The sequence below is a fragment of the Neophocaena asiaeorientalis genome, unplaced genomic scaffold (assembly GCF_003031525.2).
Source record: "Neophocaena asiaeorientalis asiaeorientalis breed wild unplaced genomic scaffold, Neophocaena_asiaeorientalis_V1.1 scaffold158, whole genome shotgun sequence".
Lineage (NCBI taxonomy): Eukaryota > Metazoa > Chordata > Mammalia > Artiodactyla > Phocoenidae > Neophocaena > Neophocaena asiaeorientalis.
Genome location: NW_020174917.1, coordinates 85,502 through 112,942, shown reverse-complemented (window position 1 = coordinate 112,942; position 27,441 = coordinate 85,502). Strand labels below are relative to the sequence as shown.

Here is a 27,441-nt window from a genome sequence, read left to right as displayed (position 1 = left end):
ATGTAATTCCTCATTCACGTAACACTCTATATTGTTACTCGGCTCAGCTTTGAAGCGACTGAATGTTGACCTTGTTTTTACCAAGACAAGGAGGATGAGTACTGGGTTCAAAATAGCCAGCACTGGAATTAGCACTGGAATTAACACTCATAACCCTAAACCATATTTCTCATTCCTTTAGCATTATTCCTTAATCGTATACTTTAGACCACATTTCAAACTTAAAGTTCACCTTTTTAAAATAGAAATTGATTTTCTACTTCGACTTTCCCAGAAAGCATTGCATAGAACACAAAAAATTCAAGATGCTTGTCCCACCTACGCCATTAACCAGCTGTGAAGCCAAGAATGAGCCACCTGGACTCTACTGTGAATTGCTACAATGAGTGGCTCCTCCTGGCTCTGAAATTTCACAGATCCAGCAGGGACTTAGCTGACTGGGGGACAGCAGAGTAATTTCCAGTGTACATGGAGCAGCCCGGATTTCTGACTTCTGTTTTATACAATCTCTGGCCAAAACTGTCAGTCATTATTATTCTTTCTACCCCTTAAAAATTGAGTTCAAGTATGGATAGGAGGAGTTTATGGCTCTGCCTCATAAATAAATATTCTAAATTTGAACGGCAGCTCTCTGATGATTTTCATGCCCCCTATAGGTATCGGGTCCTTCGACAGTAATAAAATCCAGAGATAGGCTGACAGTAACACTTCAAGAGATGGCAGGAAAAGAGAAGAGCCTCTGCTAGAGAAAATGAAGGAGGAATTTTAGTTCTCTCCTAGGGCAGTGACAGGGCTTGAAAAGAAAGGATCGTGCTCTTCCGTGTGGGTGGGGACCCATGCGGACTTGAAACTGAAGGGCAAAACAAAAGCAGCCTCTCCCCCACCCTCCCAACAACTAATCAAGGTTTAGGTATCACGGCGGGATACTTTTCTCTGAAAAGTCCTAGCGGGCTTGAAACACGTTTAATTCAGAGCCCGGTTCTAGTCTGAAGCTTCGAGCGTCGTGGGGTGTGTGAAAACTTGCCCTTGGTTTAGGCTCATCTGAAGAACTGAGAACCATGACAACTCCACAGCCTCCCAGGACGCGTCGCGGGCCGAGGACTGCCCTCTGCGGCCGCGGGCAGGTCCTGCTGATGCAGTGCAGGCGTCGCTCAAGGGGAAAGGTTGCCGCGCGGTCGCAAGAGGCGGGAGGAGTCTGTTGGTGATTGATGGGGAAGGGACGAATGAATAAAGGTACTTGTCTAGGGACAGCAAGGATCCCGAGCAAGCTGCGGAGGCTACACGGTCAGGCATTCCCTCAGCGTTTCGTCAGAGCCAGATCCGCCCGCAGCAGAAGGGAGGCGCGCTCTGCTCCAGGGTAGCCTGGAACCCAGCTGCGAGCCAAGTGCGTCCCGGGAAGGAGGTCCCCGCTGGTCCCGCTGCGCCTGGCGCGTCCGGTCCGCGAGGTAAAAGTTCTGGCTTGGTGTTGAATTAAAATCAGTGATTGAACCTTATCCTGGGGCTTCAGCTTGGATTACTTGTTTGGGGATTTTTTTTTTTTTTTTTTAACGTATGGATACAGCGAATTACAATGGGGTTGGAGCGAAGGAGAGCGCGTGAGTGTTTGAAGCCACTTGGAGGGCACAGAAGCTTCCGCGTTAATGCAGATACTCCCCCAATCAGAACTGAGATGTCCCAGAGATTTTCCGAGTCAGCCGGCACACTCGTGGGGGGTCCGGGGGAGCCCGAGCGCAGGCAGCCGGGAAGTAGCTGCTTTCACCCGCGGGGAGGAAGGAGTCTTGGCGTCCACACACAGGGTATCCGGGTTCCTGAGGAGTCAAATGCAGAGACTGGCACATCCCTTGGCCTCTAGGTGCCTTGATTTCCCCCGTCCCCACGCGCCCTTAGCCAGAACGAACACACACGTCTCCCTCTGGGCACAACAGGAGCTCAAAGCTTTGCTCTAGACACCCATCCTTTCCTCCCTGTCACACCCCTTCCAGAATACCCCACCCCACTGCGAGTCATTTACCCCTCGGGAAACGCAGGGGAGAAAAACCAGCGAAAGCTGGCTCTGGAAGGGCAGGAGACGGGCTCGGGAGGGTCACACGGGCCAGAGTCCCCCCACTGGCGCGCAAACTTGAGTTACTTTTGCGCGCGGATAGTGCGGGCGCGGCTGCGCTCTGCGCTAGCCGCTTGCAGGGGCGTGGCTGGGGTAGCTGACCCGGGTGTCCCGTCTTCCTTCCCTTGCTGATCTCCAGACTGAAAGCTGAAGAGTGGCCACCCGACTCCCCCTGGAGCAGGCAGCAGCATGCAGCCGCTGCCCAGCCTGTGCGGACGCGCCCTGCTGGCGCTGATCCTTGCCTGCGGCGTGGTGGGGGTCCAGGCTGAAGAGAGGGGATTCCCGCCGGCCGGGGCCACTCCGCCACTTCTGGGGGCCGGAGAGATAATGGCGCCCCCAACTAAGACCTCCTGGCCCAGGGGCTCCAACGCCAGCGTGCAGCGGTCGTCCGCATCTCCGCAGATGCCGAAAGGAGCGAGAATGGCGGGAACCCCACCGCGCACCCTTCCCCCGCCCCCGTGCGAAAGACCCATCGAGATCAAGGAGACTTTCAAGTACATCAACACGGTGGTGTCCTGCCTAGTGTTCGTGCTGGGCATCATCGGAAACTCCACACTGCTGAGAATCATTTACAAGAACAAGTGCATGCGAAACGGCCCTAATATCTTGATAGCCAGCCTGGCCCTGGGAGACCTGCTGCACATCGTCATTGATATCCCCATCAATGTCTACAAGGTAAAGGGTGCCTGCTAATATCGCAATGGGAGGGCACACCGTTAGGAAGGGGGAGATGCCAGAGCCTTTGCAGGAAGCTTAGTCACGAAGATCCGTCCCTTCCTAGAAGTCAGTAATCATTGGAACCAAATAGCCTTCTGGTTTCAGTAGCCCACTGCTAAGCCTGGAAAAAGCATAGTCCCCAGACCAGCAGCATAAACATAACTTGGAAACTTGTTAGAAATGACATCTTATAGCCCCACCTCAAACCCTACTAATCCAGAAACTCTGGGTGAAGCACAGTAGTTTGTATTTTAACAAGCCCTGCACGTAAGGTTTAAGAACCACTGGTCCTGAAGGACCTTGTCCCTAAATCCAGCTCACAAGGTACATTCTCTCTACTCAGAAACTGATGATTCATGGACTGGCAGGATTGTTATCACCTGAGAACTTGTTAGAACTGCAAGTCCAACCCAGGCTTATTAAATCAGAATCTGCATCTTAAAATACCTAGGTGATTCAAATGCATACTAACCTTGGGAAGCATTTTCTTAAAGGACCCTAACAGTAGAAAGGCTCGAATAGGTTTTTAGGAGACAAACGGTCTAGAAGAAAGAGACCCAGACAGGAGAGTAGGAAAACACCAGCTGTGTTAATTCACCTGCTGTGAATGACCATACTGTACCTACCCTTTACTGAATGCCTACGATGGGCCAAGCGCTGAGATAGATGTGTTACTTTCCTTTACTCCTTCTGAGAACCCATGAGTAGACATTACTCCATTTAACAGATGACAGGATGTTCAAGGTCTCACAGTGAGTAAGTGATGGAGGTGAGGAGGATCAGGCTCAATCTGTCAGGTTCCAAAGTGCAAACTGCACCCCATCAATGACTTTGTGGACAAGACCAAGGACACTGAACACAAAGTCTCTAACAGTTTCAGTAGCTAACATCATTATGTGATTACTGCAGGCATCAGAGGGAACGGGCTTGAAGAGCTAGGGCAGGACGCAAACCCCTACACTCTGACTCCCGCTTTGAAGCTCTGGACACTTCCCAACATCTCTGGGCCTCAGCATCCTCAACTCTACAATAAAGTTTCTAGTGCCCACCGACTGGGGTTTTGTGGTGTTAAGAAAAATAGCCTAAGTGAAAGAGCTGGAAAATTTTAAAGGGCGATGCACATTTGTAAAACTCTGCTTCCTCATCGTAACCAGCAATAGGAAGTCATGCATAAAAACAGAATCAAAAGTGTAAGGGACCGGGAATGTACTTTGGGGATTTGCCTAAAGCTAGTCCTGGGCTCAGTACAAGGGAAAGAAAAGGCATGTTGGTTTAGGAAAGGATTGTGGAAGATACTTTGATCTTTGTGGCAGGAGAAGTCACCAGATGGCATGCCTTTATATTGCCTTTTATGAATCTCTGGAAATCCTAATCCAACAAGGCATACATTAAGGAATTCTAGAGATTTCTGAGGTTTAGAGACAGGATTTGGGTTAGGATCCAGGTCCTAGAAGGCAACACTTCCAGAAATGAGGGATTAATAGATGAAATCTTAAATTCCTGCATGGCTACCAGCTCTTGTGAACTCTGAGGGTTTCCTGGGAGAAGCACAGGCTGAAATGGGTCCCTTAAATGCAGTCACAGCTCCATTAGGGCCAGAAGGAACCCATTTTAGGAGTCCTACAGACTAAGTCTTACCATTCCAATGTGGCAGGAGAATTTCAATTCAATTCCTCAAAACTGACTTGAGAAATTTTAGAGTACAAGGTGTTGTGAGAAGTTTTAAATAAGTAATAAGATCCTTCTGAAAAGGGAGATTACATCTAGTTTTGCTAGGCTTGCACAGAGTTTTGTGAAAGACTGTTTAGGAAGGTCCCAGGAAACCCCACATGGTCAGCCCATTTAGAAACCCTCCTAAGTCAGCCAGCAGATGAAGTGCTGTATGGAAGGTTGGATTGAGGGCATTTTGCCTCCAGATCAGATGTAAATCACAGCTCTTCCAGGACCATCTTTCTCTGTCTGGCTAAATTATTACATTCGATAAGCCAGAGACTATCCTACTCCCAAAGGACACACAGCTTTTCCTTTCCTTTCAAATTCCTTTATGATTTCCCTAGGAAGTTACAACGTTTTGCCTGAAACCATTCAGTCTGTTAAAGCTGTGTTTCTATTTCTGAAATAAACAAACTGAGTCATTACAAATCTGGCCATGTAATCATCCTTTTTGGTCATGAACAAATCCATCACATAGAATTAGGTCCCATCACTAGGTTTGCCATCCGTGAATCCTACATAGTGGCTTTTGGTTTATTTTTATATTGTGCATAAATATGTGTCACTTGAGATATAACAGTAATGGCTACCATTTCTTATGTACTCAGTACTTGGTTTAGTTCATTAAATCACTGCAGCAAACCCTATGGAAGAAGTATTGTTATCACCCCTGTTTTATGGGGAAACTACATTTTGGAGAGGTAAAGAAGTAAATTGCTCGATGTCACACCACTAGAAGGTCGATGTCACACCACTAGAAAGTGATGAGACTAGGGCTTGAACCCAGACCTTCTGGCCCTAGAACCCGTGGTCCTCCTGGCCCCCTGCACAGAGTGAGATGAGCATCGATTGCCCTTCTCCAACCTGGAGTATTGTTAGGACCTCATTTCAGTGCAGTGCTGCAATGGGACTCACTACTACATAGTAGGATACTTGGTAAGCATTTTCAGTTTTAATTTGAGTCATCTGAAGATTTCTATCTCCTGAAATCCCTTTCAGACGATCCGTAATGTATAATACTGATATCACTGTTTGTTATTCTAAAGGCTTTATTTACAAAAACACCTAATCCAGGGCTAGTTAAAAGCCATTTTCCCTTAAATAATTGTGACACCATATAAGTTACAAAAAATGCATTTATAATTTCAGAGGAGTCAAGTATTAATACTTCATACAAAGCAATTGAAGTGAATTATGAGTGCCATTTAAATTTATCGTAAAGTGGGGGACTTGAATCTCTAAACTAGCAATTTCTAATTTTGTTTTTGTGGGATGCTATTATTCTCTTGAGAATCCAGTTAATTATCCATCTTATATGTTATATATAATTAATATATAAATAGATAATTTATATAAACATTATAATTAATAGATTCTATAATGTACATTCACAATTTCTGAGGGTTCATAGAATCCCGCAGCTCCTCTGTTGGTTTACCCACAGGCCCAGAAACATCAACGTGAATCTATTACATTGATCTGGACTTCAGTAAATCTAGAGTTCAGTAAAGTGGACAAACCACAAAATGTCATAGATCTGGCTGGAAGCCATGTTCCTTGATGCGGCTGTAGAACGGGATGGGACTTCACAGGGAGAGGCTGCTGTGAGGGCTGACAAAGCCCAGGAAATGTGTCTACTCTGCTCTGACTCCCTCAGGGAACTGTTTCTCTGGAAACTTCTAGACAGTCTTTTCACCAGGGCTCCTGTGTCAAGGAGGCAATCCTGATAGATCGATGTTGTGGGAGACTCAGCAAATCGAAGCTCTAAAAGAGCTTCAGCTAATCATGAGAACCTGCTGGAAATAAAAGCCTCGTTTCTCCTTCTCAGCAGCGCACACTAGGGCTGTCACTGCATTACATAAGAGCATCCAGATGAAAAATGAAAAAGCAAGCGTCCAAAAAGGATGTTTAAAAATATAGATGTATACATGTGCATATGTAAATATATTAAATGTTATAAAGAATGTATAGATGCATAAGTACATAGGTGAATATCATTGGTCGCAGTGCCTGGCACAAAGTAAGCCAGTAATAAATGTTCTTAGGATGCGTGTGAGTGTGTGTGTGTGAATAAGAATGGAAACTTGGGGTTTCTTTTTTCAGCTTTTGCCATCATAAACATGACTACAAATAACATCTTTGCCCATATGGCTTTGCACACATGTGTGACTATATCCGAAGGGTAAATTTCTAGAATTAGAATGATTGAATCAAAGGATATGTACATTTGTAATTTTGATAGATATTGCCATACTGTACCCCAAAATTATTGTTGTACTCTTAGTTTGAATCACTATTTTATGTAACATCTCCATATACATATATATGTATCAATGTCTATCTTTATTATTTTTTTTAAACATCTTTATTGGGGTATAATTGCTTTACAATGGTGTGTTAGTTTCTGCTTTATAACAAAGTGAATCAGCTATACATATACATATGTTCCCATATGTCTTCCCTCTTGCGTCTCCCTCCCTCCCACTCTCCCCATCCCACCCCTCCAGGCTGTCACAAAGCACCGAGCTAATATCCCTGTGCCTTGCGGCTGCTTCCCCCTAGCTATCTACCTTACTACGTTTGTTAGTGTGTATATGTCCATGACTCAATGTCTATCTTTAATACATACATGGGTAACTATGCCAGTATTTACGTGGTCCATGTATGTACCTGACCCCAAAACCAGTGTTTAAGCATCTGATGTGAGGATGAATATCTCCTTATTCACAAGCTACTTATTGTGCCATTCCTGTGTAGACTAAAATGAATGGAATAATCTAGACATTTGTTGCCTATAGGAGCCTAGAGTAAGTTGGAGTAGCACCAATGTCAAAGCTGTATAGGAAGAGCTGGGTATACTTGTAGATGCTGTGAAGTTGTTTATGTTGTTGTTGGTGGTTGGTTGTTTAGTTGGTTTAGTTTAGCTGTGATTTTTAACAAGCCTTGATTGCAGGTTGAAGTTAAAATTTCTTTAACTTCTCTTAACATCTTAAGAAGTTAAAAATGCTTCAGCAAACAATGAGTTTTTAAATTATAACAAGTTCATTCTCTTTGTACTATATTTGCATGGAATAACTGACTCAATATATATATAGTTCACATAAATATAATGTAATATAAATATAATAAATAACATAAATATAGCTTCCTTTATGTGTAAGCAAATTGAGTTTGAAAACAAATCTCCTTGGAAACTGATGACAGATATCCACGTGGGCAGACTTTGACAAGGATCCAAGTATAATCAGCTGTCTAGTGGTGATGGAGAGCTTTCTAAAAATTGAGCTGGTGACCCGTTGGAGTGCCTCTAGATGGTTTTCTTGTTAAGACTTCGTAGGCTTAGAGTCAAAGAGGCTGCCTTCATAGCTCTGAGAAGCATAGCTACTGACCTTTAACGTTTAACTACTTAAGGTGGGGTACGTGTAACATTAAAGTGCTGGTATGTCAAAATGGGAATTGCTTCACTGAACCCTCAAGTGAGTTTGGAGCGAAGTGACCTTGTCACGTAGTCAGACATTCCTGCTTGTAACACAATCAAAGCTGTCTTTCTGAACAAAATCACCTTTCTCACTATCCAGTCTTAGACTACTTCTAGTACTTAATAAGTCTGCATATACTTAACTAATTTCATAGTTAGAAGTAAAAGTGAATGAAGGACCAGCAAACTTAACTTTCAAAGTTATACTTTTCTGATTAGTAAATGCAGTTTATGCATATAGAGCAATAGAAGAAGTAAAGGTATCATTGGGTAGGGGAGTCTAACTTTGCCCAAGATAATAACACTGTACATATTTCCAGTTAAGTAACTGAGATATTTTAGTGACATTTTTGTGATGTCTAGAGACACCTTAGTAGCAGAAGCATTTTGTACCCAAAACAGAACCTGGATACCTTTGAGGTTCATTTATTTAAAGCAACAAAATTTTTAAGGAGTGTTAATTAAGCACATTTGAAGTATTAACATTTTAAAAGTGTTAATAAAGAGTAAGACTGTTAGCTTTGCATGACCTTGGGTCAATTAATAAATAAAGCTAACCCCCCAACACCCACGTAGCATAGTGCCTGCAACCATCAATTCCAGACAAATGCTTGTTGACAAAAGATGTTATACTCATATTTTTATAACTGTCCAAAAAAAGGGGGGCAAATTTTGTTCTTTTTTCTATGTGTATGAGGATATTGGCCACAACAGAATAATAGGTCAATAGCAGATGTCAAATAGCCCAGACACTCAAGACTTCCTATTTCTGATTCACCGCTTCACATGTTGGCTATGGATGCCTGTGACAAAATGGTGGGCAAACTCTTGGCCTTGGGCAATGAAATATTCCCCAGGTTAACTAGAGGGTGCTTCCTGTGTATGCCTTTGATCTGTCACTCGGTCACTCCAGAAATCCAAGGCTCTTAAAATGTCAAGGCAATGTTTCTTTCAACGTGGTAAGGCTTATCTATCAAAGGCTTTACATTTTTTTCTTTGCTCATTTTTAAATGAATCGTTCAAGATTGAAGGCATTTCCATAGTTGTACAAGAGGATGACACAGCCAAGACTATGTTGTTTCAAGGCCAGGGAGCCAGGGTCTTCATTTTCCAAAGAAAACCATATAAGGTATGGCTAATGCGCTATAGTTGATGATTTTTAGAGAAACATGCCAAATGCTAATCAATGATTAAGTGCTCTCAGGGGTGTTGACAGATAAAGCCTGAGCTGAAATAAGATTCTAGAGGTAATTTATGATGTGAAACATTCTCTTTCAGGACTTTGCAAAGTTAAGAAGAGGTTGGTTATGTTTGGGAGATAGCTGAGCACGGTGTATGGATATACCTTAGCCAGCAACTTCTCTAATTTCAGACTTTTTTCCTTTCCAGTGCTTTTACTTTAGAGATTGATTATTTCTCTTTCCGTATAGATTCTCTGGTGAAAATGTAAAGGAACAAGAAAACGGCCAAACTAGGATGGTAGGAGAGAGAGGGAAAGAGGATTGTTCTTGAGTCAGAAGTTTATTAGCAAAGTTGACAGAAGCATTTATCAAGCAGTGTTCTGTCCCTGAGTCTCCCAGCCATATTCTCACCACCTAACTCGCATCCCCTCTCTATTTCTCTCCTCCTTAGCTTCATCATGGTTTCCAGAAAGGAGGAAGCCTATTCTCTGGATGTTTACTTTGTACATATCTTCTTCCCTCTCACACAGTGTTTTCAAATTATGTTAACGGGCTTTTGAATTCCATGGTAATCAAATGCTTTCTCACCATAGCTTATCCCATAAGCCATTTTCTGGATAGAATTAGGTTTAAGTAAGACATGAAAATACTTAATAAGATTTGTTGAATTCTTTAAGTTTGAGAGTCACTTTCTGAGCCATGAGGCCATCAGGTTATAATTCTTTAGTTTCTTCAGGTGTCACAGCCATCTTAGAAGATCCAGCTCAGCTAAGTGAATCTGACCATAAAGCTAGGTTTGTGAATAGCATGTCTTAATGCTCTTAGTTGAATCTTTTCAAAATATGTGACATGTCAATGAAAGGTTTTAAGCACAAACTGTGGATAAGTTTTTAAGTTCAGGTAATAGGAGATTAGCAATCCATTTATTTATTGGCCTGTTACAGACTTGGAAATAAATTTCACTGTAACAAAAGTAGGGATATATATTTAAGGTGAACTTAAGTTTCTCTAAGACATATTTATTTTTTATCTTTTTCCTATCTCTTTGCTTCTCTTAAAGATTTTGTTTCCAGAAACTTAATTCATTTTAATGGAGTCATTCTTCTATTTCAGCAAGTGATAGGAATCTTTCCAGAGCAGTGGAAAGCCCTCCCTTTGCCAGTATGCACACAACAGATTCCTAGGACAGGGCCTCTGCCTCGAACAACTCCAGGGGGCACTGTTCATATTGTGGTATTTAAATGGTACCCCTGGGGGATAAGCTGACATTATTCCTCACCCACATATTCTAACCCACATGGCCTAATCTTTAAGTGATTAAGTGCATTTTAATGGACCCAGGATGGAACCGGTAACTGATATTCGTCCCCAAGGGCACGGGTGCCATGTATGTCAAGAAAATATTGTCTATGCACTTGACCAGCAGCTTAAATTCTCACTGTATGTTTGAATAAGAAAAAAGAAAGGGAGATCCGACATGGGAAATCCTTGAATGAAGGTGTACTGTCTTATTAAGACGCCAGTTCAATCGCAGAAAAACTCTTATCTGCTACAGGAAACAGAGATAAAAGCAGCAGAATACACCCTTCCCCAAACTTGTGAAACACAACCACTCCATTATTTCCTTCTTTTGACTCTGACTGTAAAAACATTTCTATAATGCCAGTCATTTGAAAGAAATGTTCACAGTTCATCACCAGATGGAACAGACAGCAATCCGGCAAAACAACCTTAGTTGTCATTTTTAATGTGTTGCTCACCTACCTTCTTAAATGACCGTCTCTTACAGCGTCTCTATGCTTCCAGAGTCCATCTCCACCAAATTTACAACTAAAGCACCTCACTGAATCCCATCAGATAGTGAGAAACAAACAGTAGGTTCTGTTTTTTTAAAAGTCGTTTCCCTGATAGGTTTGAGTAGGGGAGAGAGGGGAGGGGAGGAATTTTGCTTTCCACCTTTTCCGGGCTGCTTGAAAGGCAGAAGTCCAAGAGAAGAGCTAACGCCTCAATCCCAGAGGCCCTGGCTCTATGTGTCAAGAAGACCTGATCATATGGAAAGGAGGAGGGCATGCACTAGACAATACAAAAATCAATCAATATATAAAATGCACAGTCATCCCAATTCTCTAAAGAAATTGTTTCAAATATGAGAACTGAAAAGTTCATGACAAAAGTTTTATCACAAGATTTTTGCCTTATGATCAAATTCATTTATTTGTCCATGAACTCATTCATTCACTGTTGTTCAACAACATTTAATGAGCAGTCACTGTGTGCCAGGCACTGTGCTAGGCACTAAAAATGTTGTAGAATATTCTGAAACAAAGAAACAGTTAAAGCTCAGTGTATACTGTTAATTTTAAAAAAAATAGGAAAGGAAAATGGTATATATGGTTAATGAGGCTGTTGAACATTTGTTAGTGCAAGATGGTTAAGTTTGGCATTTCCTAACTCTACAGGGCTAGATGCCTTTGGGCATTAAGAGTGGTGTGTAGTAATAGGATTTTCTCCATTTAATTTCTCTAGAATGTAATTTTTAATTACAAAAAGAATTGAAAAATATAAATCCCCCAGTTGGAGAGATTTTGTAGGACTCACTTAATCATACTTTTACAGAAAGGATATTTATTTTCTGTTCATCTTATTTATCCTTTTAGAAGTTTTAAAAAAATTATATAATATATATTTAATATAAAAATAATTTAAAAATATGATATAAAAGAATTTTTTGGATTCTGTTGACTTTTTCCTTTCTCAAACAGCTGTTTCCACATAAAGTTACGAAATCATGGCCATCCTGGTGTAGAAACCTTGTAGTCAGTATGACCAAGTCTTTTTTCAATCTAGTGTTTATTTATTTATTTGTGTTTACTTTACTCATACAAAAGAAATGTGCCAGGGAAGCAGTAGAAGCCTTAGGCGAAAGGGGCCAGCATGAGGACAGGCTACCATTTGTCAAATGGACACCACATTGCTCCTAGGACCAACACTAACAAAAGCTCTTTCTTGGATGAGCCATCACCATGTGAAAACCAATGTCAGTTATGGGAGTATTTTCTGACTGGCTCACATTTGATAAATGGTAGGTAATATATATTCAAACTTAGTTTTAAACAGGACCTAAAAATTTAATTCACGTGGCAGGGACCTAGAAACAATATGGACCTCTAACATTCTTTTTGCGATCAGAGAGATTTGATTACGTGCATGATTTGTCTTCAGTATTCAGATCGTGCCCTTAAATTATCTAATTGAATGGGGAAAACTGCAAATAAGGAATGAGAATGTATTATTGCTGGGTTTAAAGTTAAGAGTTGCCTCCTCTTGCAATAAAGGAGAATCAATTTCCTCTACCAAGAAGAAAGCTGTATCGTCGGACTTCAAATTATAGATGTTGGATGTCATTATTTTTGTCAAGAAACAGTGAAATAGTTAATTCCCAGGAATTATAAAAATCTCTAAGAACATTCTTTCACCAAATTTTAAAGATGGCATCTTGGTTGAGAGTGATTTTTTTTTTTTTTTAAGTTCACAGCTTTTCCCCTACCCAGGGCTTTGTTTATTATTAAACAAGAGGTTGACATCTTTTGCATTTTAAATAAGCTCCAAGCCCTAAATTGCCAAGGCATTGAGGCTGGAGGCCATTCAGACAGAGGTGAGCATCAGCAGTGGGTGTGGTCTCTGTCACAGGGTGTCAGGCTTCTTGGTGTCCCCACAAAGCCTTCTGATCAGAGAAGCAGAGGTTGCCAAAGTCATCCTTCTGACTGACTACAAAATAATAGAAGTGGGCACTCCGTCCCCCCACCTTCTGTGGCCTCTCAGGACTGGCAGCATTCAGGTCTGAGCTGAAATGATGAAGAGGTTTTTTTCAGTCTCTTTCCCTTCAGAAGGGTAGATTAGAAAACCGTAATCTCTCAGCTGTGATTAGGTTTCTGACTATCTCTGTGTTGAACTTGAAGAGAATTGCTACAATTTTCAGTTTGTGTTTCCCTGTCCTCTGTGATAACTTGGGTCAGAGGTTGGGCTGCAGGCCTCCCACTGGTATGAAGAGCAATCATCCAATTTCTAGGCTGAGCCAAAAACAATAGTAACCTCAGAACAGGGCCTGGATTCAGTGCAGGGCTCATTTTCATTGGCCAGACTTCTCTCCCTTCAGTGACCGGACACTCATTCATCTTGATTCATCTGATGGCTGTACCTATGTGATACTAATATTTGCATATTTGGAAATCATTGAAGACAAGAAAACACTTGACACTCTCTGAATTTTTGGACAGTAGATGAATAAAATAGCAGGGGGGTTCGAAGAAAGTTTTACTCTACATCTAGATACTTTACCGTTGTTTGACACATAGTTATGGGTTTTAAAATACTAATATTGATTTAATTCTAAACACTCTTCATCTAAGATCAGCTTCTTCAAAACATTATAGATTCTAGAATCAGACCACGTGGGTTCAAATGTGGATCTATTACTTACTTAAGTGAGTGACCAAGGACAAATATGTTAGTTATCTAAAGCCGAGAAGCGAATTACCCCGAAATTTAGCAACTTGAAGAATAGCATTTATTACCTGACACTCTCTCTGTGGGTCAGGAATTCAGGAGCTGCTTAGCTGGTGGTTCTGGCTCAGGGTCTCTCATGAGGGGCAAGATGTTGGCGGGGCAGCAGTCTTCAGAAGGTTTGCCTGAGGCTGGAGGATCTTTTCATTCACACACTTGGCAAATTAGTGCCAGCCGTTTTTAGGTGGCCTCAGTTCCTTGTCACCTGTTGGAGTCTTCATAGGGGTGCTCGAGTCTTCTCCTGACACGGCAGCTCCCCCAGAATGAGTGATCCAAGAGAGAGCAACAAGGAAGCCATAATGCCTTCTATGAACTAGTCTCAGATGTCACACATCATCACACCCACTACATTCTTTTCACTAAAAGCAAATCATTAGGTCCAACCCGTGTTCAAGGGCAGGAAAATGAGGCTTCACCTTTTGAAGGGAGGAGTATCAAAGAATTTGTGGGCATATTTAAAATCAACACAGCAAGTTAATAAACTTCTAAGTGCCCCTAAGTTTTTTTACCTATAAAATGGGGGTAATAGTAACACTACCTCATAGGATTGCTTTGGGAATTCAATGATATACCATGTGTAAAGGGCTTAGAATAGTGCCTAGTCCCTTGTAAGTACCATATATGTGTTAGTTTTGCTTCCCACCCCCCACCCCAATACATATAAAGGCAATCAGAATGATTAGACAGAATATTACCTGGATAGTTTGTACCAAACCGGGTCTGGCAGGGTTCTTTTAACTGTTTGGAATCTTTTTATTATGTTTCCAAGGGTGATTGGCAAGTCTTTTAAAGCACCTTGAGTTCATAGCTGGTTCAGACTTGCAGGACCCTGGCTCTTTCCCATTTCAGCCAATGTCTCCACCATTCACATGATCAACCTCCTTGAGTTTCCTGAGTCCTCATATCTTATATCCAACCCATCAACAAGTCCTGCTAGCTCTGCTTTCAATACATATCCAGTCTATATAACCCATTCTTTTCAGCCCCACGGCACCACAAGTTTCAGCCCACAATTTCTCATCAAAGCTTCCTTTCTTGACTCTACATTCTAGTCTACATAGAGCTTCCAGAGTGATCTTTTTATATTTTTTAATTAATTAATTAATTTGTTTATTTGGCTGTGCAGGTCTTAGTTGCGGCACGCTGGCTTCTCTAGTTGTGGTATGCAGGCTCCAAAGCACGCAAGCTCTGTAGATGCCGGGCTTAGTTGCCCCATGGCACGTGGGATCTTAGCCCCCCGACCAGGGATTGAACCTGCGTCCTCTGCATTGGAAGGCTGATTCCCTGGACCACCAGGGAAGTTCCCAGAGTGATGTTTTAAAAAATATAAATAAGATGATGCCATTTTCCATTTCCCTGTTCAAAATCTTGCAATGGACTTCCTAAAATAAAAACAAAACCCAAAAAAACCATTCAGACTCCTCCCTGTGCAACTACATCTCCTAGACACTTGGCCTGGACCACTCGACCCCAGCCTTGAGAGCCTCCTCTCACTAAGCTTCTTTTGACCTCAGGGCCTTTGCATTTGCTTTTTCTTCTGCCTAGAATGCTCTTTGCATGGCTTACATTTTTTAGTCAGGTCCCTACTGCAGGTTGCCTCTTCAGAGAGACCTTGCTGAGAAGCCTATCAAGAAAGCTCCCTAAATTCCACCATAATCTTTCAATATGGTGACACCGCCTGTGTGACACCATATTAAGTATTTATGTGTTTTGTGTTTGCCTCCATCACTAGACTGTAAGCTCCATGAGAGCAGGGAGTTTGCCTTGTTCACTGATAGGCACTCTGTACTCCAAATGGTGTATGGCACATAGTGGGTACTCAATAAATGTTTGTTGAATGAATGAATGAACACTCAGAGTTATAAGTCAGCTCATTAATCCAGAGGTCACAAGTTAGAGGCCGGACTGACACATAAAAATATTTTGTTAATACAATGTTATCTGACAGTGTTTTTTTTTAAAAATATGAATTAGTTGACAATTTTTATAAATTGTGAGATTTCATATAAAAATCCCAATTTGGGGCTAAAAATCAAGATACTCTTGTATTGGGGATCTCTTGGCAAAAATCACATCAAGTTTATTAGCAGCAGCTCCATTTAGATAGGATTTACCCCAGACCCCTCTGTTCCCTATTATTCCTGACACCAATGACTTTCTTACACCTGGCTTCCTCCACTCTTCTGTTGCCTGCCTGGCCTTGCAGGCTTTCAGACCCTAGAAAAAGCGTATTTGCTCTAAGTATGCCAACATTTGTTCTACATGTCGGTGTAACTTTTCATGTCTACCTTAGAAATGAAATTGGTTCCACGTTGGAGCTCCGAGTCATATTCGTACTGAAACACACATTTCAGCTTTGGGTGCCACTCTAGTTACAGAACAATCACCCAGCATGACAAACTCCACAAAGAACCTTCACGAGTGAAAGAACGGAAAGACTCAATTGTGTTTCAAAATAGTTTTCACTTTTGGAAGGTTATTTTTTAAAACATTAAAACGCACACACAGACACGTAGATTTGAAATACTTTTCTTTATTTTCAAAACCTCATGAACGTTCGACCCAGATGTTTACCTAAAGTGATTCATTTACCAGGGTGGGGCACACCCAGTTGTCCTAAAAAAGAAAATCACTGAGTTTAACAATAGATGGTTGCACAGTCTGAAGTCAGATAAACGGAAATATATGTACAGTACCAAGAACTAGGTCTTTTGCTCGCTGGATAGCCACTGCCTATATATTTTAGGGGGCTGAATATTTAAGCATCTGCTGTGTGTCAGGAGCTGTACTAGGCAATTGCAGAAGTTCTTTTCTGTTTGATGGGCTAGGGGTTCCAGACAGCAAAAACTTAACCAAACAAACAAGTATGGTATAATATATACAATAGGAGTTGATAAGTGCTCTGGATGAAACGGGCAGTGGGGTAGGATGAGGGAGATGGGGAGGCCTGACCAGTTCCTATACTTAACAGTGTGGTCAGGGTAGGTCATGTTGAAAAGATGAGATTTGAGTAAGACCTGAAGGAGGTCAAGGAGTTATCCAAGTGGATCTGTGGGAGGAAAGCCTTCCAGGATAAGGAAGAACCTCAAGTGAAGCCCTAAGGAAGGAGTGTGCCTGCTGGATTCAAGGAGCTGTGTGCCGAGTTACAGACCAGTTGACTAGAGTGAAGAATAAGTACACGAACACGCAAACTGTTCTCCACAGGAGTCGTCTAGTCTCTCTGGCTAAGAAACATTTGTCTTTTTTGGTTGGTTTTTTTTTTGGCCATGCCACATGGCACGTGAGATCTTAGTTCCCCGACCAGGGATGGAACCCTGCTTTGGAAGCGTGGAGTCGTAACCACTGGACCACCAGGGAAGTCCCATGTCACCTATTTTTAGTTAACCTTGTTTTGATTTGGCCACCAGCTGAGTATTTGAGACTCTATAACAGTATGAGAGGCATTTTCAGCACTGCAGGCCCAATCTTGTAAGGGGAACTTAAGCAACTGGCCCCACTTGGCCCTGCAGTGGAGGAGACATTGACCTTAAGCTACTGTCTGTGTATAGCTCATTCTCCTGAACTGGCTGCCCTTTCATTATTCCCAATCCACTTTCTTGTTCCAGATATCAAACACAAGTGCTTTTCAGAGGAGTAGTCTATGAGGAAAAGAATAAGAACTGGAATTTGTTATTTTAACTCTACATGTTCATTTGTCTCCACTAAGTGATACATACAGTTCAGAGGGCGCCCTGTGAAAATCTCCCTAACAGAGCTTCGTGTCTCCTCAACGCAGCTACTTGCCGAGGACTGGCCCTTTGGAGTTGAGATGTGTAAGCTGGTGCCTTTCATACAGAAGGCCTCTGTGGGAATTACTGTGCTGAGTCTATGTGCTCTAAGTATTGACAGGTAAGAGCATATATCTAAGCCAGGTATATCCTGACTGCTATCTTAGTGATTGCTATGCTACTTAGAAAAGAAACTGTTTACTTCAATAAAACTAGGCTCTGCCAGCTTGGCAAATGATTATGTTTTACTCTTCAGATATCGAGCTGTTGCTTCTTGGAGTCGAATTAAAGGAATCGGGGTTCCAAAATGGACAGCAGTAGAAATTGTTTTAATTTGGGTGGTCTCCGTGGTCCTGGCTGTCCCTGAAGCCGTGGGTTTTGATATGATTACCACTGACTACAAAGGAAGTTATCTGAGAATCTGTTTGCTCCATCCCACTCAGAAAACAGCCTTCATGCAGGTAAATTTTACTCTTTTGTCCCCCTTTCTGTTGTTGCCTTATAAATATTTAGCTGTTTTTCCCCTGATCTCCTCTTCTTGGGAAGCTACTGATTTATGACTATCCTTGGCATGAATTAAGAGTGTAGGTCCTAGGGCTGTGGGGTTAACGGTGACTAATGACTCAGGCTGCAAGAAGCTGGGTCACTACTTCTCCAAGAATCCCCTGGTGCTGAGGAATACAGATAAAGCAAGTTTACATGAGAGAATCGATTTGAATTTATAGCTTTTCGACTCAAATTCCCATAAGGACTGGCAGCTACTACATATTCTGTATGAAGCAGCACAGCAGTCATCAGAGCGAGTGTGTGGCTCAGGGAACGTTCAAGTAGAAGTCGCCCTGGTATGGATGGATTGATCAGAATCCGTGTGAATCCGTGAAGCTCGGTATGAATAACAAGCTTGTCCTCTCTCTAAAGGGAAAGCTGCCGTTGCAAAGAACTTCATCTTGGCCATTTATTCAAGAGCTTTTAATCAGGAAATAGGAAAAGAACGGTAATACTGGTCATCAGAAGATAGATCCTAAGTGTAAAAGGCTCTTCCCAACAGAATGGGTTAAGAGGAGTTAATGCAAAGGGGGCTGGTCCAAAGGTCACCAATGATTATTTTCTATTTTACACATAAGACAAGATAAAGCTTTATGAATATATGTATAGATCATGGTAAACAAAAGAATAAAGAGGGGCATTAATGTGAAATTGAGAATGAGACTGCTGTTTTCTTGTTTTTTTGTTTTTTGTTTTTTTTTGCGGTACGCGGGCCTCTCACTGTTGTGGCCTCTCCTATTGCGGAGCGCAGGCTCAGTGGCCATGGCTCACGGGCCCAGCCGCTTCGCGGCATGTGGGATCTTCCCGGACTGGGGCATGAACCCATGTCCCCTGCATCAGGCGGACTCTCAACCACTGCGCCACCAGGGAAGCCCTCTTGTTTCTTATTAGTTAAAATGAGAAAAGTACTGCACAGATTATGTAAATTCTACTCCAACACAGACATATCTGGAACGACAATTTTAAGAAAAAAGAAAAAAAAGCAGAAAAAAATAAGAGAAAAAGCATACTACAAGCAGCTTTGATTTTTAGTTGATAGGTTAGATGTATACATCCATTAGGTAAATGATTAATATAGACCTCTTCCTACCTGCTTTTCCCATAAACAAACTTGTTAAAAAGTGAAAAACTCCCATAAACACTAGGCTATCTTTACCCATTCAGATGTGGTATTTCACACAAAGAATTCCTTAAGGATAACTTGCATATGTGAAGACAAAAATATTTGAATTACCAAATATTTAAAATTTTGCCCAATTACTTACATTTTTATGTGTAATGATAGCACACTTCCTTAGAGATTTGAAATGCTTTTTAGGAAAAGTTTGTTTCATTTGATTTAATTATTTGTTCAGCAGACGTGGCCTGAAAGATTCTACATAGTATTTATAAAATGGATCGACTTTAGAAGATAATTTCTCCTTGATGAGTATTTTTTAATTTAACGTTTGATATGTAAGATTTTCTTACAGAGGAATATTAAGTATAACATTCTCTCTTCCCCATAGTTTTACAAGACAGCTAAAGATTGGTGGCTATTTAGTTTCTATTTCTGCTTGCCATTGGCCATCACTGCATTGTTTTATACCCTGATGACCTGTGAAATGTTGAGAAAGAAGAGTGGCATGCAAATTGCTTTAAATGATCACTTAAAGCAGGTAAGAAAATAGAAATATTTGCTGACTCATGATTACAATCCTGATTATGAATATGAAAATTATCATGGATACACCACAGCATACTTCCTTTTTCTTGTGCTGGTATTTTTTAATACACAAAGAATATTTTTTATATTGTCTATCTGGAGATATTCTACATAGTCTAAAAAGATGTAAAAAGAGCCATTACTTTTTAAAGATGAATCTCTAATCATTTTCTGTCTAATTCGCATTAGCTATTCAGTTTAAAGCTCAGTGTCCTGAATTTTTACAAATGCCACTGATTTTTTGTAAACGATATTAAATATTTTGTTTGGAAAGCGAGAACGCTGCGATTATAATGAGTGTCTGATTATAATTCAGTGTCTGACTGTGGTTTTATTTCAGAGACGGGAAGTGGCCAAAACAGTATTTTGCCTGGTCCTTGTCTTTGCCCTGTGTTGGCTTCCTCTTCACCTCAGCAGGATTTTGAAGCTCACTCTTTATGATCGGAATGATCCCAATAGATGTGAACTATTGAGGTAAGAAAGATAAAATAGAAATAATTGTGTAAATAAATGCCATTCAGAAGTTTGTCCATTGATTCCTTTCATTGGCAAGAGAGAGAGTACCATTTTTCTAATCCTTAGGGAGCAAATAAGATGGCCATCTTTTTACCTTTACTCCTATTTCCAAGGGAGAAGTAAAGGGACTTAGGAGAACACTGGGAATGGAGAGCCAGGGTTGTCCAAATGAGTGAGTAGCACAATTGAAAACGTTAGGTCTGATTCTTCTTTGCACTTTGTAAATCCTTTCTTTTCATTCAGCCTCAGCACTTCCAAAAGAGATTTCATTTTTAAAATTATTATTAATTAATTAATTTATTTATTTTTGGCTGCATTGGATCTTCATTGCTGCACGCGGGCTTTCTCTAGTTGCGGCGAGCGGGGGCTACTCTTTGTTGCAGTGCACGGGCTTCTCATTGCAGTGGCCTTTCTTGTTGCAGAGCACAGGCTCTAGGGGCACAGGGTCAGTAGTTGTGGTGCATGGGCTTAGCTGCTCTGCGGTATATGGGATCTTCCCAGACCAGGGCTCAACCCTGTGTCCCCTGCCTTGACAGGTGGATTCTTAACCACTGCACCACCAGGGAAGTCCTGAGCTTTCATTTTAAATGAGAGAATTGGGCATGGGGGGGTGAGGTGATGACAGGGACAGAGAATGAGAGAGAGAGATCATAATTGGCAAAGACTAGTGATAAAGTCAAAACCATTGTAAATGGCTAATTTTTTTGTTCACAAAAACACAAAAATCTGTAAAGAATATATGTTCATAGCAGCATATTTTTTTTACAGACATGTCTTGTATTATTTTTTGCAGCTTTTTGTTGGTATTGGACTACATTGGCATCAACATGGCCTCCCTGAATTCCTGTATTAACCCAATAGCTCTGTATTTGGTGAGCAAAAGATTCAAAAACTGCTTTAAGGTAAGAGAGTATTTGAAAATCAAAAGCCCTTTTTAATCTGGCATCAAATATAACCCTTCCAAACTATTAATATTTCTATCCAAAGAGATCTAGTCAATTGTTTTGCAGTTTCCCTAGTATTACATGATAGACATTTCTTTCTTATTTATTTATTTTATTTTTGGCTGCGTTGGGTCTTCGTTGCTGCGCATGGGCTTTCTATAGTTGCGGCGAGCGGGGACTGCTCTTCGTTGCGGTGCGCGAGCTTCTCATTGTAGTGGCTTCTCTTGTTGCGGAGCACCGGCGCTAGGCACACGGGCTTCAGTAGTTGTGGCTCGGGGGCTCTAGAGCACAGGCTCAGTAGTTGTGGTGCACGGGCTTAGTTGCTCTGCGGCATGTGGGATCTTCCTGGACCAGGGCTCGAACCTGTGTCCCCGGCCTTGACAGGCGGATTCTTAACCACTGCGCCACCAGGGAAGCCCTAGACGTTTCTTTTTAAATGTGAATTTTGCTCATAAATCACTATAATTGATTTCCGCCTACAAATCCCAGTCAACCATTCCCTACTGCCTCAACCAATCAATTTTACTCATAGAGTTACACAGAAAATGAATAAAAATTGCATGCATTGATGTCTGACAAATATCACATGATAAAATAAGAGCTACACATGATTAAAGGCACCGTTCCCATTTTTGGAAGATTTTGGACTATGCAGCACACTGTAGATTATAACTAAGTTAGTTTCTTTTTCATGCAGAGGTGACAATAACGAGTCAAACAAAGCAGTTTAATTCAGGTTTTACCTCCACTTTTCTGCCTTCATTCTGTAGCAGAGAAGTGCTCCTTGATGTGGAATATGTGAAATTATTCCTCATTTGCCTGCTTGCATTTGTGTGTAACATCTATCCATCCATTCATTCACTCCTTCAACAATCTAGCATAAATAAAATATTCCCTTCCCTTATGTGGGAACGATTCACTTGTCCCTGGTGTAACAGAACCCAGATTCAGCTGCTCACCACTCATGTGCCAATAATTCAAGAGGCAAGTGTCAGTAGAAAAGAAAGGTGCTTTAATCAGAAAAGCCAGCAGTCTGGGGAGATGGTGGACTCGTGTCCAGAGACCAACACCAAAGATTCTGCTCAGCCATGAGTTTTTAAAGGGAAAAATGGAGGGGGAAGAATCTCAATGAATCATCAAGGCAGGAGGTTGGGTTCTGCCTCTCCCCTGCAGACAGACTGGCTGGCTCTCTCTTCAGATGTTATCTTGCCCGAGTGGTCTGCATGCAGGATTGCTTAGGGGGGGCTACTGTGGGTAGACAGCTAGTCTTACTTGTTTTTATCTAGGAAGAGAATCGACAGGTTAGACAAGGCATGGCGTGCATTCAGGAGAGCATAAGTCAGGAAATAGTTTCAATTGATTAGTGATCACATTCCTATAATTAGGTTCTTTCAAGGTTAGAGGGGCACAGAAATGGGCAAACAGGAAAGGGGCAGAAGAGCTGCTTTCAGTTCCCCAATGTCAAACGCCATTCCATTTCTATGGGATTAGGGGCAAAGGTCTATCTTCTGTAACTTCTTCACGCTGACATGGGACGCCATATTCTCAGAGTGGAAGATGTCAACATGGGTCTGTAACATCTCTTTGCTGACAATTTTATCGTAGTTGCGTGCTTACATGTACGGGCAGAGCAAGCTACAATTATTTTGCTGCCCACCAAGATACAGATTATTATGAGCAATAATGTTAATCCCGTTCTCTTGAGGCTCGTTCTTGGACTTGTGCTGGCCACAGATTCAGTACTGCTCAGGATGATGCAGTTTATGTCATGGAGTGGTCATCATGGAGTTAGCTTTTTCCCTCTGGTGGCAGTTACCGTACCTGTACAACAACTGGGGAATGTGCATCAGACACTGAGTCTGTGGCTCTATTGTCCTAATTATTAACTGCTGGGTTTTGTACTGGAGGGCGTGGTGCCTTGGTTCTGCTTGGTTCCACTGGCAGTTCATTATTGGAAAACCGAGAACTTAGCTTCCTTGTAAGACCAAAGGCAGTCTATAAAATTCTTTGCTTACTCATAAACTCATAGATTTTAGAGCTAGAAGAGAACATCACCAGATCATGTCCCTCATTTTACAGAACAGAAAGCAATGGAACTCACTTTTTCTTATACATATAAATTCTCAGAAAACAAACAGAATTAACAGGATTTTTAAAAATCCAAGAAAAAATCTGGATGACTAAAACTGAGACACATATACTTTACAACCTTATTGTGTAACAGTATTGAAAAGTCACATGAGATTAAACACGTGGCTGAAAAAAATGGTGATGTAATATTAAGTTTATTGACGTGGAAAGATGTTTATGTCACTGTCAAGGCCATGGAGTAGTATGTATAGTCCAGTTTTATTAACATAATTATACACACACTTCCACAAACATGCACATATACAGTCATGCTGTAGATATGTGTGTGGTAATATTTCCATTTGCATAGGAAGAAGTCTTGAGTTATGTATTTATCAAAGATTAAAAGTATTTCTCAAGTAATCAAGAGTAAGTATCAAGAATTAAGAGTGGCTTTCTCTTTCAGTTTGAATTAAAAGATGAGGAAGTTTAATTATGTACATTTTTTCTTCTCTGTATTTTCTAGTTTAAAAGAATTATCATATACTACTTATGTAGTTATATGTTTTTAAGGGGAAAATAAGAGGGCATGGAGAGAAATTGGCAGAACTGCATATCATGCAAAGAAAGCCAGAATTCTGGAGAGTAGGAAGGGTTGTGATAGTGTAACTGATGTAAACTTATAACGAGTTACTTTGTTTTGTACAGTCATGCTTATGCTGCTGGTGCCAGTCATTTGAAGAAAAGCAGTCCTTGGAGGAAAAGCAGTCGTGCTTAAAGTTCAAAGCTAATGATCACGGATATGACAACTTCCGTTCCAGTAATAAATACAGCTCATCTTGAAAGAAGGAATATTCATTTTCTTTATTTTGGACAGAAATCATTAAAACAATGAGGCATCCGCCAAACAAAACAAAACAACTGTGTGTTTGCACAAAACGATGTAAAAATGTAAGAGTGATTATTTTCTTAACACTCAGAGTTACTCATGACATTTTATGAGCTGTTTACAGCATGAGAAGAAAAGCGATGAGAATTAAGAAAGCCTCATTGTGAAAGCACTTAATCCTTTACAGTCAGCACTTCAATGTGGCTCTTCCGAACTTCTGGTATATTCATACACCACTTACGTTTAAATTGAGCTCACTCAGAATTCCTATTAAAGATGTTTATTTTTTATATTAAGGTGAATTGGATGCAAAGGATAAATGTGTTGCTGCGAAACAGAATTTTTAAATGAAATTTAAATTACTCAATTTAAAATTTAAAAAATCTTTTAAAGGACCTTTTCTATTAATAGTCTCACACCACTGGTTGGACTGTAATTGGAGGCAAAATATGAAAGCAGTTCAGCTGGTGTATTTTTTTGATGTTAGAGACATATTTAAATGATCAGGAGGGAGTATCAGAGAGATTGAGGTTTTTGAAAATATTAACTTTACATTCAGATAAGATCAAGTGTCACAAAGGGACAGAGAGAGAAGGTTTGGAATGCCATCCCAAAACACTGCTTTGAAATCTCCTATTCGTGTACTCTGCAAAGAAAATACTACCTACAGTTTTTTTGAGGATTATTAAAACATTCTTCTTCTTTCACTATTGTAGTTTAAATGCTATTTGTTTCGTTTTGTCATCTGTAAATACTTAGCTACAATACACAACGTGTAGATGATTAAAGGAAGGGCAGGCTCCAGTGTTCATACCTTTACAATGGAGAGATGCCAGGAACCCCATAATGGACAGAATGTGAGTTGCCTGGAGCAGTGTCCACATGGCAAAGGAGAAAGCAGCATCTTCTCTCACCCCTGCTGCAGTTAAGATCGTCTCTGGCAATGTATCACACGATAGTTAAAACACTATTTTTAAGATCATAGATATTAGAGTCAATGTAACAGTTACCTGTAAAGCTTATTACTAATTTTTATATTATTTGTGTAAATAACTAATAGAAAAGAATTCTGGATGTGGTGCTTTCCTATCACTTACAGGCAAAACTGCTTTTTGAGACTGTTAAGAACCTCTTACTTTGTGCATTCTTGCCTAATTCTTTCATCTCCCCAGCAAAGTGCCTCAGGTTAACTTGGATGAGATGTGTGTGAAAGTATGTACAAGAGAAAACGGAAGACAGAGGAAATGAGATGGGGTGGGAGGAAACCCATGGGGACAGATTCCCTTTCTTAGCCTGATGTTCGTCACTGCCCGTCATATCAATGCAAAAGGTCCTGATTCTGTTCCAGCAAAACAGTGCAATGTTCTCACAGTGGCTTCAGGAACAAATTGGGCCCAAGAGCTTTAACTCTGTCTTAAAATATAACAGAGTTTCTACCCTTGTTTTTTGTTTTTTTTGTATGTGTGTGGTTTTTTTTTTTTTTTTGGTAACCCAGGGCCACAGCCACATGTTGAGAATAAGCAAGCAATGTTGTTTTCTGCCAGCATCTAACGTGATGCTACCAAAACCCCAATAATGGGACCAGAATGAAAGGACAGTAATTAATTCACATGCCACATGGAATCTATTTACAAATCCCAGGCTTATTTATTAATTTCTTCCCAATCACTTTTTCAGATGCTTGTCATCACGAAAGACATTTCAAACTTTGGATTTTAAATTAACTTTGGGTTACTACTGTTTTCAGTTTGTTAATATATTTTTTATTCCTATTTAAATTTGAGCTCATTTTGTTTCTCATCTGCATCATAATGCCCTTTCCTTCTCCCTGTCAGAGTTGTGGTCGGTGATCATCTTGGCAAATTTTAAACTGCACACAAATAGTATATACGTGCATTATTTATAATGAAATTGTGTTCAGTAGCTTTTCTAAAAATGTTTGATTCAAAATTTTAACATACTGACAAAGGTTGGTAAGAAACAGGCATGATTTCTTAGCATAAATAAAATCAATATGGGAAAAGGTGCTACTGTTTAACTTTAAAACGTATTTTCTAGTATTAAGGACTGTATAATATAACAATGGACAAAAATAATGTTAACATGGATGTAAAACTTAAAAGATTTATAAGCGATTTTAGACTGTTTTCTCCTTTATATTTGCTAATATGGGTGCGTGTTAGTATTGACAGCTTACAACATATGGCCAAAGGAATACAGTTTATAACAAAGCATGGGTATGCTGTAGCTAACTTTATAAAATTGTAATATAACCATGTAAAATAATTATATATTTTGTTTTTCTGAGGTCACTTAAAGTGGCAACTACTGTAGTTGCTAATTCTATGTTATGTAAACAAAATCAATAAAAATTTAAATTGCTTTAAAAAAAGACCAGCTTGTTTTTCACTGTGCAGGCAATAACTAATACTAATTTATTAGTAAGTGTTTAAAGGAAATATAAATGTTACAAATGGACATTATTTATGTTAAACACACAATTATCAAGGAAATATGAAAGCTGTTACATTAAAATGCCAAATTTCTGTTATGTTTTATTGTGGTGAGTAACCAGATATATACACATTCAGTTTTCTGAGGCTGATTATCTGATTGATTGTTTCCAGTGGCACCTTGTGTCTTTCCATCTCTGGTTTCCTGCCTTTGGAGCATTTCATTGTTTAATCATTATTGTACCATAGGTGAAAGTTGAAAGGCTGAAATGAGATTTTGGAATCACTCATCTCAGTTCATAAGCTCTGAGTGCAAGATGGGATGAAATTAATAAGATGAAAGGTTCCTACTTGACAGGAGATAGAAATGATAACAAAATTTAACACAAGGCAAAATGAAGTGACCACTAAATAACTGTGTACTGACTGCTCTTGAGGTTCACATGTCTGTATCTCTTAGCACATAATCCCTTTCTTTCCCTGACAAAAATCATCTAGAATTAGCATTTACTCTTTTCCCATATCATTATCTTAAACTCAGCCTAGTGTTTCAGAGGTTTCTATGAGTCATCCCTCACCTTTGCTGGATTTCAGCTGCCTAATCTGAGCTGGATATTTTGAGATATAGGTGTTGTGAATTCAGGAGCTATATGAGAAGTACAAGAGAGCAAAACCCATGGAAAACCCTCTCTCAGGAGTCACCCAAAAGAGGCTACCTTCTCTTGAACTGTTAGTTGTCAAGTTACAATAATAATAATAATGCCCACATAATTCATTATAGTAAATGTAGGCAGAATA

The 27,441-nt window shown here is 40.5% G+C and overlaps 1 protein-coding gene across 1 annotated transcript; it reads left to right on the top strand.

The window, feature by feature from the left end:
* The first annotated feature begins 1,134 nt into the window (after positions 1-1,134).
* EDNRB (endothelin receptor type B) lies at positions 1,135-26,582 on the top strand. The gene is made up of 8 exons (XM_024760451.1): positions 1,135-1,445; positions 2,241-2,776; positions 17,529-17,641; positions 17,777-17,981; positions 19,575-19,724; positions 20,112-20,245; positions 21,081-21,189; positions 24,010-26,582. The coding sequence occupies exons 2-8, from the start codon at positions 2,291-2,293 to the stop codon at positions 24,142-24,144; spliced, it is 1,332 nt and encodes a 443-aa protein (XP_024616219.1). The 5' UTR covers positions 1,135-1,445; positions 2,241-2,290; the 3' UTR covers positions 24,145-26,582.
* The last annotated feature ends 859 nt before the right edge of the window (positions 26,583-27,441 follow it).